We start from the raw sequence: 16,617 nt of genomic DNA on the forward strand, positions 1-16,617 counted from the left end.
GGGAGAAAGGGAGTTGGGAGACAGCATTCCAGGTTGGGGAGCCACCCGGGCAGTAGCCAGAAGGCACAAAGGTAACACGGCATGTGCAAAACATTGCAAGTGTTAGATATGGTTGGGGTGTATGATGAGAAGGAGGAAGCAGTGAACGAGAAGCCTGGATAGGAAGGCGAGGGCTAGACCACAGAGGACCTCTATGCCAGCTAAGGAGCTGGATGTGATTCTGAATGCACCTGGGAAGCACTGAAGGGTCTCATGTAGGGGAGGAGTATAACTAGGTTTTGCTTCTGCACAGCCACTCTGTCTACTCCGTGGAGGGTGGAGCCAACTGGAGGCAGAGCCACGAGTAAGCAGACGACTGTGACAGGCCAGATGAAAACGATGAGGCCCTGACATGAAGCAGTAGCCGTGGGGATGAAATTAAGGCTTCCAGTTACAGAACCAACTACAATCAGAGGCAAAAGAGGCCCTCATCTGAGGGCAGAGGGGAAAGCTAAGCTGAACATTACTGAAACATAACTTCAGGAACTCATATTTAATTTTGTGTAATTTGACAATTACATGGGAATATAGCATTCTTTATAATTATCATCAGTATGACCTACCACGGTCATGGACTTCGGATGACTTCTCAGTCTGCAGGAAACAGAAAGAGAATAATGTAAAGCAAACAAACAAACAAACAAACAAGTGGCGGGTGGTGGTGAGGAGGACTGAAATAGAGAACATAGTGAACAAGGATGCCATTATTTAAAATTTTCTTTTCCTCACTTTTCAAAGAGAAACCGTCATTTGGGATAGAACTATGAGACCCTAAAAGATTAAGTTTTTCAGTATGTAAAATATGGATCATTCTCAACTGCAATTAAATAAAAATATTGAGCCTCAGTATTGTTATGTTTTAACATTCTCCTAGATTTACTTAGGATAAGATTCTGGCTATGACTTGAAAACCTAATGAATCTCCTTGAAGTGATAAAGAACTAGAGGCCAAAAAAAAAGAACTAGAGGCCAAAACAAGACATCTGAGACTATTAAAGTGCTCACTTTTCTCTCCCTATTTCTCACTGTTTCCACTTCTAAAGACAACTGGCAAAAGCAGCACCAGAATTTTGAGACGATGCAGAGGTGGTCTAAAGCGTGTTTGCGTGCTGACTTGACTGAGGCCCATCGGTCAAGGGGAGGCTCGTGGATGGTGCGGGGCTGAAGGCTGATGCGAGTCTGAAGTTCTCTAAGAAACGGTCTTCTCAGCTAGAAAGGGCCTCAGAGCTCTTCCACTCCACCTCACACCTTTGTTTCAAGGCCACCCTAAGTCTATATAAATGGGCCTCAAATCTACTGTGAAGATAGGCCAAGTATAAGTACACAAATATCTGAACTAGTGAAATGTGTGAATTTAGAAGCAAATTTTCTTATTGTAAAATAATGCCAGAAAAAAATATTCCACAGTTTCTTTCAGCAACTCAGAGAAGATTCACATTCAGTTTAAACTAGCGATTACTGAGCATCTGTAATATGCCAGGCATCAGATCATATTCTTTCATATTAGGGAGAAAATCATAGTTAAACTATCACTTTGCAAATAATAGTGTAAACCTGCTAAAGGCTTTTGATTTTCAAAACATAGTTGTATTTGCAAATGGTATTCGGAACAATCATGACCCACGATATAATGAAAATGCAAATTTCATGTCTGCTCCCCACTTTAGCCTTTTTTTAAATTTTCTGGTTTTTGGGGGGTTTTTTTGGCCACACCACATGGCACGTGGGATCCCTGGCATGTGGGATCTTAGTTCCCCAACCAGGGACCAAACTCACGTGCCCTGCAGTGGGAGCTCAGAGTCTTAACCACTGGACAGCCAGGGAAGTCCCTACTTTAGCCTTTCTTCACTCAGGGGAGCTCTTCCCCTTTGCTGTTGGCTGAATATGCAGCAGGCCCAGTGATTTTTTTTGCTCTAAGGTAACAATCAGCCCTCACTGTGAAGAATTAAGCACAGCTCAGTTCAGTTCGATGCCCAGTCTTAAATATTAATCCATCCTTTAATCTTCACTCAGGAGAACTTCTCATCCATCTCCCTAAGCTAAGGCTTGTAGTTGGTGGACACCACCTGCCCCTGAAGTTCAATTTCTGTGCCCTCCTCACTCCCCACCTCCTCCCTTTGCAGAAGGAGGGAGGAGAAGTAAAGCAATAAGACATTTTTACTTGGCTGGGTGGCTTCACAGTCTCTGGGATTGGCTGATTCTTTCTCTTGGAGCTTGCCACTGCCAGGGACCCCTGCCCTACAGTTCCCTGGGCCCAGGCTGAGGCATCTCTCTTCCGGTGGTCACCTGATACTGCTGCAGCAGCCCCTAAGAATGTGCTGCTCCCTTTCCACTTCTTGCTGCTGGCATCCCACCAGGCAGCATTCAGCCGAGCCCAAGATGACTCAGATCTCACCTGCATGGTTCTTAAGAAACTGTCACAGACATTCTTTGTCCTGATGACAAGCTCAGGGAGAACAGGCCACCCAACTCAGCCCCTCTGTCATGCTGCCTGCCACACCTTGCTTTAATTTTCTCCGTCACTGATCCTCCCTTTCCTAAATGTGTTTAGGAAACACATTTCAAAGTTCCTTAGGTGATCTCCCAGAGACCCCTCACAAGGCTTTAGGTAAAAGAGGTAGAATGACTTGGGGGTGACGGGAGCTCATGACACGACAGAGTCAAAGAAATCTCTTCTGCAATTTTCCCCACACTCCAGACGTTTCATATACTGGATCTGGTCAAGGGATATGAGTCATGAAAAAGGTTCTTTGAAATTTCCCTCAGAAATTTCACATTGGGCAAACTCACTCTCGTTTTGGGAATCGGTAAATATTTAATTAGCATCTTAAGAAGTAGGTCAGGAAGAGTCCCATTTTAACATCCTACTATGGTCTGAATCAACCCCATAGGGTTTGTGCATATACCTTGTAGCATCAAATACTGAGAGTTGAGAGTCTTCTAAAATAACGGATTATAAGATTTCACATTAGTGTAAGAAAATCTGATCATAAGATCTGGTCTGCTATATATTTACATCAGGGTAAGCTGTTTTATTGTAGACAAAATCTTAGCTCATAATCTGTATAGTATTTTTCTTAGAGATAATCATAAGTTCCATGAGAGCAGGTAACCAGGCTTTCCAATTCAGGTCCTACAAAAAACATCTATCAAAGAAACTATTTTATTCTAGGCAAAATACCAAGGACTTTTATATAATTTATCTTAAACTGAGATAAGGAAAAGGGTTTTTTTTTTAATGTATAACATTATTATGCATATATTCTAAAGTTAAAGACATTATTATTTAGAAAAAGAAACCACTTACCTTGGTTTTCTGGCTCTCTCTCTGGGCCTTCTAATTAAATCTTCCAAATGTTTATTTCTCTCTTCTAAACTGAAAGAAAAAACAACTGAATTTTATGACTAAAATGGACTTTTCTAGGCTAACATTTTGCTAGTTTCATTGGAGGATTTGAGTAGATAAATTTCATGGTGGTCTAGTTCTCTATACATCATCCATCCATCTTGCTTTATGGGAATCTGGAATTCTTTCCAAGCAACTCAAATTATTATTAGTATTATTTTTTTTTTGTCTGCGTTGGGTCTTCGTTGCTGTGCGCCGGCTTTCTTTAGTTGCGGTCAGCGGGGGCTACTCTTCGTCGTGCACGGGCTTCTCATTGCGGTGGCTCCTCTTGTTGCGGAGCATGGGCTCTAGGCGCACGAGCTTCAGTAGTTGCAGCACGCGGGCTCAGTAGCTGTGGCTCACGGGCTCTAGAGCGCAGGCTCAGTAGTTGTGGCACATGGGCTTAGCTGCTCCGCGGCATGTGGGATCTTCCCGGACCAGTGATCGAACCCGTGTCCCCTGCATTGGCCGGTGGATTCTTAACCACTGCGTCACCAGGGCAGTTCCTGAATCTCATTCTAATGAGAAAGTTTATTTGGTACTTGATATGTTTCATTTGGGGTGCATTCAAAAACTTTTGTGAATAAATTCTAAGCATAGCAATGTTACTTTACTTGAATACCATGGTCATATCCTCTAAAATTCTTGGATGTTTCTCTGTAATTTCTTAACCTCGCTCCCCCGACCCCCAAGTCAAAGGGAGTTCTGAGGAAGGAAGATGAAATTCTGCTTGTTCAAGTAGTCCAGACACTAGGCACACTAAATATATCATTGAAGAATGGTCTTGACTTACAAAACAGCACATTTTCCTCTTTCTAGGAGTCTAAAAAATGAACTTAGCAAGCCAGAGAGCAAAATATCAGCAAACGTTTACAAAATTAAAAATTAAGTTTTTTCAACTTACTGTGCAATCTGGGAGTTCGATATCATGAGCCTTCGGTCAGCACATTCGATAATTTCTTCGTATGATGTAACCTTGAAAAACATTAGCTAAAACAATTATTCTGTAAGAAATTCTAGGATATTTATTTAATTTTGCTTTTTAAGAATCTGTACAAGTTGAAGTTCAATTATATGACTCCCATGAATGAAAGTTTTACAGTAGGCAGAACATCTTCCTTACATTTTGAAATCAGGAATATGAATACAAATAGAATTGTAATGTGCCTGTTCATCATGCAGAAAAAGTGAAGTGTCAAAAAACGGACAACTGTAGCAGCAAGTCAGCTATGATCCATGCACGTGGTGTGTGTATCAACCCAGGCTTTCAGTCCACCTGGTTAAAGTTCATGCAGTTTTCAAAAGGTAAACTAGCACACTATGTTGGCAAGATTTATAGTGGCCCTCAAAATGAAGCAGCAATACGAAGACCTGAAAGTGCTGACAGCACAAGGACAGATACACACAATGTTCTTTGCTAGCTTTCAGCTAAAAGGCTAATGGAAGGTCATAATGAAGTGAAAGGAATCAATACAAATGTATTACATCATCCCTCAGATCCTTTTTAGCACCAAAATTCTATCGTTTTAATATTTCACACAGTTTTAAAAAGACAAATATTTATGTAAGAAAATGTGTACCTTATTTATTAAGTTGCCTAAATGTCTTCGATACTTGTCATTTTCTTCAATGAGTCTGTTGCAGTGGTCTTCTTTTAACTCTAGAAGATTTCCCAGTTTTGCAATCTACGGAGAAACACCGGTAAAAATACTAACCTGGAAACTTCCATGAAAACCACGTGTGGATGCTAAGAACAAATCAGAACAGTGAGCTATACTTTATTTCAATATTCTCTTAAACTAATTTGTACCATAGGTGAATCAAGACATGCTATGAACCAGGTCCTAGTTTGATTGCACCTAGAACTGATGAGCAGAAATTCAAACGATGTTTCAGCTTTTCTCCAATTTAATATGAAACAGCTTTGCAAATAATTAAACACCTATTAGTGAATACAAATACTTATTAGCCCCAAATCTTCATTACCTTCTTTCCACATATAAACAATGGGTAGACATATTTGATTCTCTCTGAAGTAAAGCACGGATGTTGGGCTTGATGACGCATTTTCAGGTTTGATAAATATTCTCAAATATTCTCAAATATGCATAAATGAGAGTTGTTTTTTTTAAGGTTCTGCTCAATGTATGTCACATTCTGACTTATGGTCCAATTTTTATTTGCAAAAAAAATTTTAACAATTTAAAAATTGTATTTCTAAAAGTGACATCTAGGATTAATTATCAGGAAAAGGTATTCACAAGTCCCTGAACAGTTACCTTAATTTTCAAAGCAATTATAGAAAAGGACAGAAATGTTCCCATTAAATAACAATGATAATAATGGCCATCAATATTCTAATGCTTATTTAAATATTCTTATTTACATATGCTTACATGTCTGTAGTGAGATACCCTGGAGGAAGCAATGGCAAAACAAATTTGCTGCAGACACAGCAGCTTTCTTGTTCTTTCTCTTTACATAAATATATTAATGGGGACAATATCAAATCAGGGGTCCCAGTCCTCTGACTACACACATTATTTAAGGTAGGGAGTATAGATGTCACCTCGCTTTAACAGACCCAAGGTGAAGAGAATTTAAAAGATTTTTTAAAGGACGTGTCTAGAAGTAGAAAAGACTAAAATCTCTACTTATCTACTATTAGCATTGGGCTTTTCCCATTCCATTCCTTTGCATCTCCTCACGGCATCCTGGAAGGTGGGGTTCCTCTCTTAGCTTTACATACCTCATGACAGTTTACTGAAGCAACATGGAATTCCTTCTCACTTCTGTTGTCTTTTTTGTTTTGTTTTTTTTTTAATTACAGACTTAATGGCGCATCTTGAATTTCTTTACTGGCTTTCAAGATCAAAGTACTAACCCTTTTAAGTCCTCAGATTGATTTTTAAAAATTTGCGGGGCTTCCCTGGTGGCGCAGTGGTTGAGAATCTGCCTGCTAATGCAGAGGACACGGGTTCGAGCCCTGGTCTGGGAAGATCCCACATGCCACGGAGCAACTAGGCCCGTGAGCCACAACTACTGAGCCTGCGCGTCTGGAGCCTGTGCTCCGCAACAAGAGAGGCCGCGATAGTGAGAGGCCCGCGCACCGCGATGAAGAGTGGCCCCCGCTTGCCACAACTAGAGAAAGCCCTCGCACAGAAACGAAGACCCAACACAGCCAAAATAAATAAATAAATAAATAAACAAACCTTATAAATAAATCTGTCCAATCTTAGCCAGCTTTGACCACACAAAGTAAGATTCCTTTAAAAAAAAAAAAAAAAATTTGCTAGCCTCAGATTAAATAAAGAAGGGCAAAGGAATTCTTAAATATTGTTTATTTTAGCGATAAAAGAATTGCTCCGTAAAAGCCAGTTTTGGGGATTACAGTGAAAGGTAATCCAAAATTTTAAGTTTCTGCTAAAGAGTGTAGAGTTTAACCATTTTAAGAGCATAACTGTCATACAATAAACTGCATATATTTATAAAATGTACAGTTTGATATGTTTTTATCTATGAATACAACTGTGAAACCATCACCGCAATCAACATAATGAACATATCCACCCGCCCCCTGACCAAAGTCTCCTCTTGCCTCTTGATAACCCCTCCCTCCTGTCTGTCCTTCCCTCACTCCCATACTCTATGCCAGCCCTAGGCAAACACCCATCTGCTTTCTGTCATGACTGATTAGTTTGCATTTTCTAGAATTTTATGTAACAGAACCAAGGGGTATTTACCCTTATCTGGCTCTTTTCAGTCAGCATAATTATTTTGAGATCCATCTAGGTTACACGTGTATCAGTAACTCATCTCTTTTTCTTTTTTTTCTTTTCTTTTTTATTTTTTTGTCATTTAAATTTTATTTATTTTTTTATACAGCAGGTTCTTATTAGTTGTCTATTTTATACATATTAGTGTATACATGTCAATCCCAATCTGCCAGTTCATCTCACCACCACCCCCCCGCCACTTTTCCCCCTTGCTGTCCCTATGTTTGTTCTCTACATGTGTGTTTCTATTTCTACCCTGCAAACCGGTTCATCTGTACCATTTTTCTAGGTTCCACATACATGCATTAATATATGATATTTGTTTTTCTCTTTCTGACTTACTTCACTCTGTATGACAGTCTCTAGACTCATCCACGTCTCTACAAATGACCCAATTTCATTCCTTTTTATGGCTGAGTAATATTCCATTCTATATATGTACCACATCTTCTTTATCCATTTGTCTGTCGATGGGCATTTAGGTTGCTTCCATGACCTGGCTATTGTAAACAGTGCTGCAATGAACATTGGGGTGCATGTGTCTTTTTGAATTATGGTTTTCTCTGGGTATATGCCCAGTAGTGGGATTGCTGGGTCATATGGTAATTCTATTTTTAGTTTTTTTAAACGAACCTCCATACTGTTCTCCATAGTGGCTGCATCAATTTACATTCCCACCAACAGTGCAAGAGGGTCCCCTTTTCTCCACACCCTCTCCAGCATTTGTTGTTTGTAGATTTTCTGATGATGCCCATTCTAACTGGTGTAAGGTGATACCTCATTGTAGTTTTGATTTGCATTTCTCTAATAATTAGTGATGTTGAGCAGCTTTGCATGTGCTTCTTGGCCATCTGTATGTTTTCTTTGGAGAAATGTCTATTCAGGTCTTCTGCCCATTTTCTGATTAGGTTTTCTTTTTTTTTAATATTGAGCTGCATGAGCTGTTTATATATTTTGGAGATTAATCCTTTGTCCATTGATTCATTTGCAAATATTTTCTCCCATTCTGAGGGTTGTCTTTTCGTCTTGTTTATAGCTTCCTTTGCTGTGCAAAAGCTTTTAAGTTTCATTAGGTCCCATTTGTTTATTTCTGTTTTTATTTTCATTACTCTGGGAGGTGGATCAAAAAAGATCTTGCTGTGATTTATGTCAAAGAGTGTTCTTCCTATGTTTTCCTCTAAGAGTTTTATAGTGTCCAGTCTTCCATTTAGGTCTTTAATCCATTTTGAGTTTATTTTTGTGTATGGTGTTAGGGAGTGTTCTAATTTCATTCTTCTACATGTAGCTGTCCAGTTTTCCCAGTACCACTTATTGAAGAGACTGTCTTTTCTCCATTGTATATCCTTGCCTCCTTTATCACAGATTAGTTGACCATAGGTGCGTGGGTTTATCTCTGGGCTTTCTAGCCTGTTCCATTCATCTATATTTCTGTTTTTGTGCCAGTACCATATTGTCTTGATTACTGTAGCTTTGTGGTATAGTCTGAAGTCAGGGAGTCTGATTCTTCCAGCTCTGTTTTTTTCCCTCAAGACTGCTTTGGCTATTTGGGGTCTTTTGTGTCTGCATACAAATTTTAAGATTTTTTGTTCTAGTTCCGTAAAAAATGCCACTGGTAATTTGATAGGGATTGCATTGAATCTGTAGATTGCCTTGGGTAGTATAGTCATCTTCACAATATTGATTCTTCCAATCCAAGAACATGGTATATTTCTCCATCTGTTTGTGTCATCTTTGATTTCTTTCATCAGTGTCTTATAGTTTTCTGAGTATAGGTCTTTTACCTCCTTAGGTAGGTTTATTCCTAGGTATTTTATTCTTTTTGTTGCAATGGTGAATGGGATTCTTTCCTTAATTTCTCTTTCTGATCTTTTGTTGTTAGTGTATAGGAATAAAAGAGATTTCTGTGCATTAATTTTGTATCCTGCTACTTTACCAAATTCATTGATTAGCTCTAGTAGTTTTCTGGTGGCATCTTTAGGATTCTCTATGTATAGTATCATGTCAGCTGCTAACAGTGACAGTTTTACTTCTTCTTTTCTAATTTGTATTCCTTTTATTTCTTTTTCTTCTCTGATTGCCATGGCTAGGACTTCCAAAACTATGCTGAGTAAGAGTGGTGAGAGTGGACAACCTTGTCTTGTTCCTGATCTTAGAGGAAATGGTTTCAGTTTTTCACCATTGAGGACGATGTTGCCTGTGGCTTTGTCATATATGGCCTTTATTATGTTGAGGTAAGTTCCGTCTATGCTTACTTTCTGGAGGATTTTTATCATACATGAGTGTTAAATTTTCTCGAAAGATTTTTCTGCATCTACTGAGATGATCATATGGTTTTTATTCTTCAATTTGTTAATACGGTGTATCACATTGATTGATTTGCGTATATTGAAGAATCCTTGCATTCCTGGGATAAACCCCACTTGATCATGGTGTATGATCCTTTTAATGTGTTGTTGGATTTTGTTTGCTAGTATTTTGTTGAGGATTTTTGCATCTATATTCATCAGTGATATTGGTCTGTAATTTTCTTTTTTTGTAGTACCTTTGTCTGGTTTTGGTATCAGGGGGATGGTGGCCTCATAGAATGAGTTTGGGAGTGTTCCTTCCTCTGCAATTTTTTGGAAGAGTTTGAGAAGGATAGGTGTTAGCTCTTCTCTAAATGTTTGATAGAATTCACCTGTGAAGCCATCTGGTCCTGGACTTTTGTTTGTTGGAAGATTTTTAATCACAGTTTCAATTTCATTACTTGTGATTGGTCTGTTCATATTTTCTGTTTCTTCCTGGTTCAGTCTTGGAACGTTATACCTTTCTAAGAATTTGTCCATTTCTTCCAGGTTGTCCATTTTATTGGCATAGAGTTGCTTGTAGTAGTCTCTTAGGAGGCTTTGTATTTCTGCGGTGTCTGTTGTAACTTCTCCTTTTTCATTTCTAATTTTATTGACTTGGGTCCTCTCCCTCTTTTTCTTCATGAGTCTGGCTAAAGGTTTATCAGTTTTGTTTATCTTCTCAAAGAACCAGCTTTTAGTTTTATTGATCTTTGCTGTTGTTTTGTTTCTTTTTCATTTATTTCTGCTCTTTTTATGATTTTTTCCCTTCTACTAACTTTGGGTTTTGTTTGTTCTTCTTTCTCTAGTTCCTTTCTGTGTAAGGTTAGATTCTTTATTTGAGATTTTTCTTATTTCTTGAGGTAGGCTTGTATTGCTATAAACTTCCCCCTTAGAACTGCTTTTGCTGCATCCCATAGGTTTTGGATAGCCATGTTTTCATTGTAATTTGTCTCTAGGTATTTTTTGATTTCCTCTTTGATTTCTTTTTTTTTTTTTAAATTCTCAGGCCCCACCCCAACTTCCTGAATCTGTGTCTCAGAATTGGGTGATTGTGAGGCATGCTCGGGGTTTTTTTTGTTTGTTTGTTTTTGTGGGTTTTTAAAAATTTTTATTTATTTATTTATTTATTTATTTATTTATTTATGGCTGTGTTGGGTCTTCGTTTCTGTGCGAGGGCTTTCTCTAGTTGCGGCAAGTGGGGGCCACTCTTCATCGCGGTGCGCGGGCCTCTATCGCGGCCTCTCTTGTTGCAGACACAGGCTCCAGACGCGCAGGCTCAGTAATTGTGGCTCACGGGCCTAGTTGCTCCGCGGCATGTGGGATCTTCCCAGACCAGGGCTCGAACCCGTGTCCCCTGCATTGGCAGGCAGATTCTCAACCACTGCGCCACCAGGGAAGCCCCTCTTTGATTTCTTCAGTGATACCTTGGTTATTTAGTAATGTATTGTTTACCCTCCACGTGTTTGTGTTTTTTACATTTTTTTCCCTGTAATTGATTTCAAGTCTCATAGCATTGTGGTCGGAAAAGATGCTTGATATGATTTCAATTTTCTTAAATTTATCAAGGCTTGATTTATGACCCAAGATGTGATCTATCCTGGAGAATGTTCCGTGTGCACTTGAGAAGAAAGTGTAATCTGCTGTTTTTGGATGGAATGTCCTATAAATATCAATTAAATCTATCTGGTCTATTGTGTCATTTAAAGCTTGTGTTTCCTTATTAATTTTCTGTTTGGATGATCTGTCCATTGGTGTAAGTGAGGTGTTAAAGTCCCCCACTATTATTGTGTTACTGTCAATTTCCTCTTTTATAGCTGTTAGCAGTTGCCTTATGTATTAAGGTGCTCCTATGTTGGGTGCATATATATTTCTAATTGTTATATCTTCTTCATGGATTGATCCCTTGACCATTATGTAGTGTCCTTCCTTGTCTTTTGTAACATTCTTTATTTTAAAGTCTATTTTATCTGATATGAGTATTGCTACTCCAGCTTTCCTTTGATTTCCATTTGCATGGAATATCTTTTTCCAACCCCTCACTTTCAGTCTGTATCTGTCCCTAGGTCTGAAGTGGGTCTCTTGTAGACAGCATATAGATAGGTCTTGTTTTTGTATCCATTCAGCGCACCTGTGTCTTTTGGTTGGAGCATTTAATCCATTCATGTTTAAGGTAATTATCGACATGTATGTTCCTATTACCATTTTCTTAATTGTTATGGGTTTGTTTTTTGTAGGTCTTTTTCTTCTCTTGTGTTTCCCACTTAGAGAAGTTCCTTTAGCATTTGTTGTAGAGCTGGTTTGGTGGTGCTGAATTCTCTTAGCTTTTGCTTGTCTGTAAAGCTTTTGATTTCTCCATCGAATCCAAATGGGATCCTTGACTGGTAGAGTAATCTTGGTTGTAGGTTCTTCCCTTTCATCACTTTAAATATGTCCTGCCACTTCCTTCTGGCCTGTAGAGTTTCTGCTGAGAAATCAACTGTTAACCTTATGGGAGTTCCCTTGTATGTGATTTGTCGTTTTTCCCTTGTTGCTTTCAATAATTTTTCTTTGTCTTTAATTTTTGTCAATTTGATTACTATGTGTCTCGGTGTGTTTCTCCTTGGGTTTATCCTGCCTGGGACTCTCTGCATTTCCTGGACTTGGGTGGATATTTCCTTTCCCATGTTAGGGAAGTTTTTGACTATAATCTCTTCAAATATTTTCTTGGGTCCTTTCTATCTCTCCTCTCCTTCTGGGACCCCTATAATGCGAAAGTTGTTGTTGTTCATTCTTTTTTCTTTTTTCTGTTTCGTGGCTGTGAATTCCACCATTCTATCTTCCAGGTCACTTATCCGTTCTTCTGCATCAGTTATTCTGCTACTGATTCCTGCTAGTGCATTTTTCATTTCAGTTACTGTATTGTTCATCTCTGTTTGTTTGTTCTTTAATTCTTCTAGGTGTTTGTTCTTTAATTCTTCTAGGTCTTTGTTAAACATTTCTTGCATCGCCTTGATCTTTGCCTTCATCTTTTTTCTGAGGTCCTGGATCATCTTCACTATCATTATTCTGAATTCCTTTTCTGGAAGGTTGCCTATCTCCATTTCATTTAGTTGTTTTCCTGGGGTTTTACTTTGTTCCTTCATCTGGTACAAAGTTCTCTGCCTTTTCATTTTGTCTGTCTTTCTGTGAATGTGGTTTTTGTTCCACACGCTGCAGGACTGTAGATCTTCTTGCTTCTGCTGTCTGCCCTCTGGTGGGTGAGGCTATCTAAGAGGCTTGTGCAAGCTTCCTGATGGGAGGGACTGGTGGTGAGTAGGATTGGGTGTTGCTCTGGTGGGCAGAGCTCAGTAAAACTTTAATCTGCTTGTCTGCTGATGGGTGGGGCTGGGTTCCCTCCCTGTTGGTTGTTTGGCCTGAGATGACCCAGCACTGGAGCCTACCCGGCTCTTTGGTTGGGCTAATGGCAGACTCTGGGAGAGCTCACGCCAAGGAGTACTTCCCAGAACTTCTGCTGCCAGTGTCCTTGTCCCCTGGTGAGCCACAGCCACCCCCCGCCTCTGCAGGAGACCCTACAACACTAGCAGGTAGGTCTGGCTCAGTCTCCTATGGGGTCACTGCTCCTTTCCCTGGGTCCCGATGTGCACACTACTTTGTGTGTGCCCTCCAAGAGTGGAGTCTCCGTTTCCCCCAGTCCTGTTGAAGTCCTGCAATCAAATCCTTCAAAGTCTGATTCTCTAGGAATTCCTCCTCCTGTTGCTGGACCCCCAGGTTGGGAAGCCTGATGTGGGGCTCAGAACCTTCACTCCAGTGGATGGACTTCTGTGGTATAAGTGTTCTCCAGTTTGTGAGTCACCCACCCAGCAGTTATAGGATTTGATTTTCTTGTGATTGTGCCCCTCCTACCGTCTCATTGCGGCTTCTCCCTTGTCTTTGGATGTGGGTATCTTTTTTGGTGAGTTCCAGTGTCTTCCTGTCGATGATTGTTCAGCAGTTAGTTGTGATTCTGGTGCTCTCGCAAGAGGGAGTGAGGGCACGTCCTTCTACCCCGCCATCTTGAACCAATCTCCAACTCACCCCTTTTTCATTCCTGAGTAGTATTTCAGTGTATGGATGTACCACAATTTGTTTATCCGTTTATCTGTTGATAGAAATTTGAGTTGCCTTCAGTTTTTGGCTATTATAAATAAAGCAGCTAGGAACCTTTGTATAAACATAGGCTTTCATTTCTCTTGGGTAAATAAAACACCTAGGAGTAGAATGATGGTAAGTACATGTTTAACTTTTTAAGAAACCACCAAAACGTTTTCCGAAGTGGCTGTACCATTTTACATTCCCACCAGCAGTGGATGAGACCTGCAGTTGCTCTGTATTCTCACCAATCCTTGGTATGGCCAGTCTTTTTAACAGACATTCTAACAGGTGTGTAGTGGTATTCACTGTGGTTTTAATTTGCCTCTTAATGATGCTGAGCATCTTTTCATGTGCTCATTTGCCATCCATGTATCTTCTTAGTGAAGTGTCTGTTAAAACCTTTTTGCCCATTTAAAAAATTTGGTTGTTTGTTTTCAAGGATTCTTTATATATTCTAGATACAAGTCCTTTATCAGATCTGTGATTTGAAAATATTTTCTCCCAGTCCGTGACTTGTCTTTTCATTAAGAGCTCATTATTTTAAAGTTAAAAAAAAAATTTCAAAATAGAAAAGTTTTGGAAGACAGTCTATTAAAATCAAATCACTGGAAAAGTCTAAAACATTTTTCTGAAAGCATATCAAAAGGTACTTTTTAATGTAGACATAGAGAATGGACTTGAAGACACGGGGTGGGAGGGGGTAGCTGGGTCAAAGTGAGAGTAGCATTGACATATATACACTACCGAATGTAAAATAGCTAGTGGGAAGCAGCCGCATAGCACAGGGAGATCAGCTCAGTGCTTTGCGATTGCCTAGAGGGATGCGATAGGGAGGGTGGGAGGGAGGTTCAAGAGGATATGGGGACATATGTATGCATATGGCTGATTCACTTCGGTGTACAACAGAAACGAACACAGTATTGTGAAGCAATTATATTCCAATAAAGATCTATTAACAAAAAAAGGCACTTTTTAATAAACAAGGTCTAACAAGACCTCCCCTAACCCCGGGGTGCCTGAGGGCTGAGAGCAGGTGTGGCAGCACTCTCTCCCAGCCCCCCTGGTCCCCTTTCCTGAGGGGCCTGCCCGTGAGTGCCAGGGCCGTGGTGCAGATGCAGACCCACAGAAGTTGGGATGGGCCTTGTCAGTCATCTAGGAGAAGCGGGTTCCAAGGGCAGGGTGGAGTTTGGTGGAGGAAGAGCACCGTGCCTGGCCCTGCCCAAAGCAACATGCACTTGACCGTAGTGGAGGAGGAAGTCCTCTTGGAAAGCTGCCCCCCTGCACTGTGAGAACAGCAGGCACTGAGAGGCAGGAGAGCAGTGGCTGCTGGTTTGGGAGGAGGTCCGCTGGGTCCAGGCAGGCTGCTTAGACGTGAATTCCTGTAGAGGAGGAGTTCCTGGGTTGGGTCCCCTCTGTGGTCCCCCGTATTCTAGATTTGTGGACACAGTTCCATGTTGATAATATATGGACTTGCCCCAATATATTATGGGACACTGAAATCCAAATCACTAAAGAAAATGAGGTCAACATATCATGTAATAGTTTCCTGCTGCTGCTATAACAAATGATCACAAACTCAGTGGCTTAAAACAATGCACATTTATTACCTTATAGTTCTGTTGCTTAGAGGTCTGACAGGTGTCTCACTCGGCTAAAGTCAAAGTGTCAGCAGGGCTGGTTCCTTTCTGAGGCTTTGGAGGAGACTTTCCAGCTTCCAAAGGCTGCCCACATTTCCTCAGCTTGGGTCCCTCCCCGTCTTCAAAGCCAGCGATGCTGCGTCTCTGACATCCTTCAGTGGTCACGTCTCTCTACAACATTGCCGGGAAGATTTCTCCACTTTTAAGGATAGTTGTGATTAGACTGGGCACATCCTGATAATCCAGGATAGTCTATCTTCACACCTAAAGGTCCTTGATTTCATCATGCCTGCAACGTCCCTTTAGCCATAATTGCTAGCTTCCTTGTTTCATTAAGGAATGCAAAGTCCCTTTTGCCATGTTCGCAGAATAGGGCATGGACATCTTGGGAGGCCATCATTGTGCCTATCACACCCCTGAGAGGAGCACTGAGGGCTGCTGTGACCTGAGGTACAACAGCCTGGCCTATACAGTCAGGGTATCTGGCTCTACCTAGTTCATGATTCCAGGCTTCCTAAGAGGCTTTTGCTTGTCTTACACTCTGCTAGTGTCAACTCACAGAGAAAGTGTGTCAAGGTAGCTAGGGGGAACCTACTGTATAGTACAGGGAGCTCAGCTCAGTGCTCCGTGATGACCTAGATGGGTGGGATGGGGTGGGGAGGGAAGTCCAAGAGAGAGGGGATATATGTATACATATAGCTGATTTGCTTCACTGTACAGCAGAAACTAACACAACATTGTAAAGCAATTTTACTCTAATTAAAAAAAAAAGAAAAGAAAAGAAAGTGTGTCAAGGTAGAAATAATACCATGACAGCGATGCATCAGTCATCATTATGAACAGTCCTGGAGACTGGGATATCTGAAGGCTGGCTGATTGACTGATTCCCCAATTCTTTACACAAAGGTTTTGAGATTGAATATATGCAATAAAATATAAATTAAAAATAAACAATTAAACCAGAATGTACAGAACAGATAAAGAACAACAGGCGGATATGAAGCCAGTTAAGCCCTGAGCTACAGCACCATGCTTTCGGAACTAAACTTCCTGGTAGCCAAAGCAAACAGGAACCTGGTCAGTTACATGATTTTCATTATTCATGCGATGAAAACACACCTGCTTCTAAGAAAAGCTTTTCCTAGTAGGCCTGAAGTCTCGAAGGACGTTCTCATCCAAGTGGCACTAAGGGAAGCAGCAATCTTTTTACAACAAATGGAAAAAGATGTTTCCTAGGATTGTTGAGGGCGTAAAACACCAAAACACAACTCAGTAAAAGCAATTCTGTGAGGGCCAAGATAGCGTGTTCCAAGCAGCAGCTTTCTGATAACAAACATGATCCA

At 40.5% G+C, this 16,617-nt stretch overlaps 1 protein-coding gene across 3 annotated transcripts in view; it reads right to left on the reverse strand.

Moving 5' to 3' along the window:
* Window positions 1–531: 531 nt before the first annotated feature.
* CAGE1 (cancer antigen 1) overlaps window positions 532–16,617 on the reverse strand; it is a 47,262-nt gene continuing 31,176 nt past the window's right edge. For all 3 annotated transcript variants that reach the window (XM_061194799.1, XM_061194798.1, XM_061194796.1), the window contains exons 6-9: window positions 5,005–5,109; window positions 4,329–4,399; window positions 3,347–3,415; window positions 532–633 (exon numbers count right to left, since the gene is read on the reverse strand). In XM_061194799.1, coding sequence (XP_061050782.1) covers window positions 555–633; window positions 3,347–3,415; window positions 4,329–4,399; window positions 5,005–5,109 — 324 coding nt within the window. In that variant the 3' untranslated portion in view covers window positions 532–554. The remainder of the gene's footprint in view (window positions 634–3,346; window positions 3,416–4,328; window positions 4,400–5,004; window positions 5,110–16,617) is intronic.

This window comes from Eubalaena glacialis, chromosome 7 (assembly GCF_028564815.1).
Source record: "Eubalaena glacialis isolate mEubGla1 chromosome 7, mEubGla1.1.hap2.+ XY, whole genome shotgun sequence".
Lineage (NCBI taxonomy): Eukaryota > Metazoa > Chordata > Mammalia > Artiodactyla > Balaenidae > Eubalaena > Eubalaena glacialis.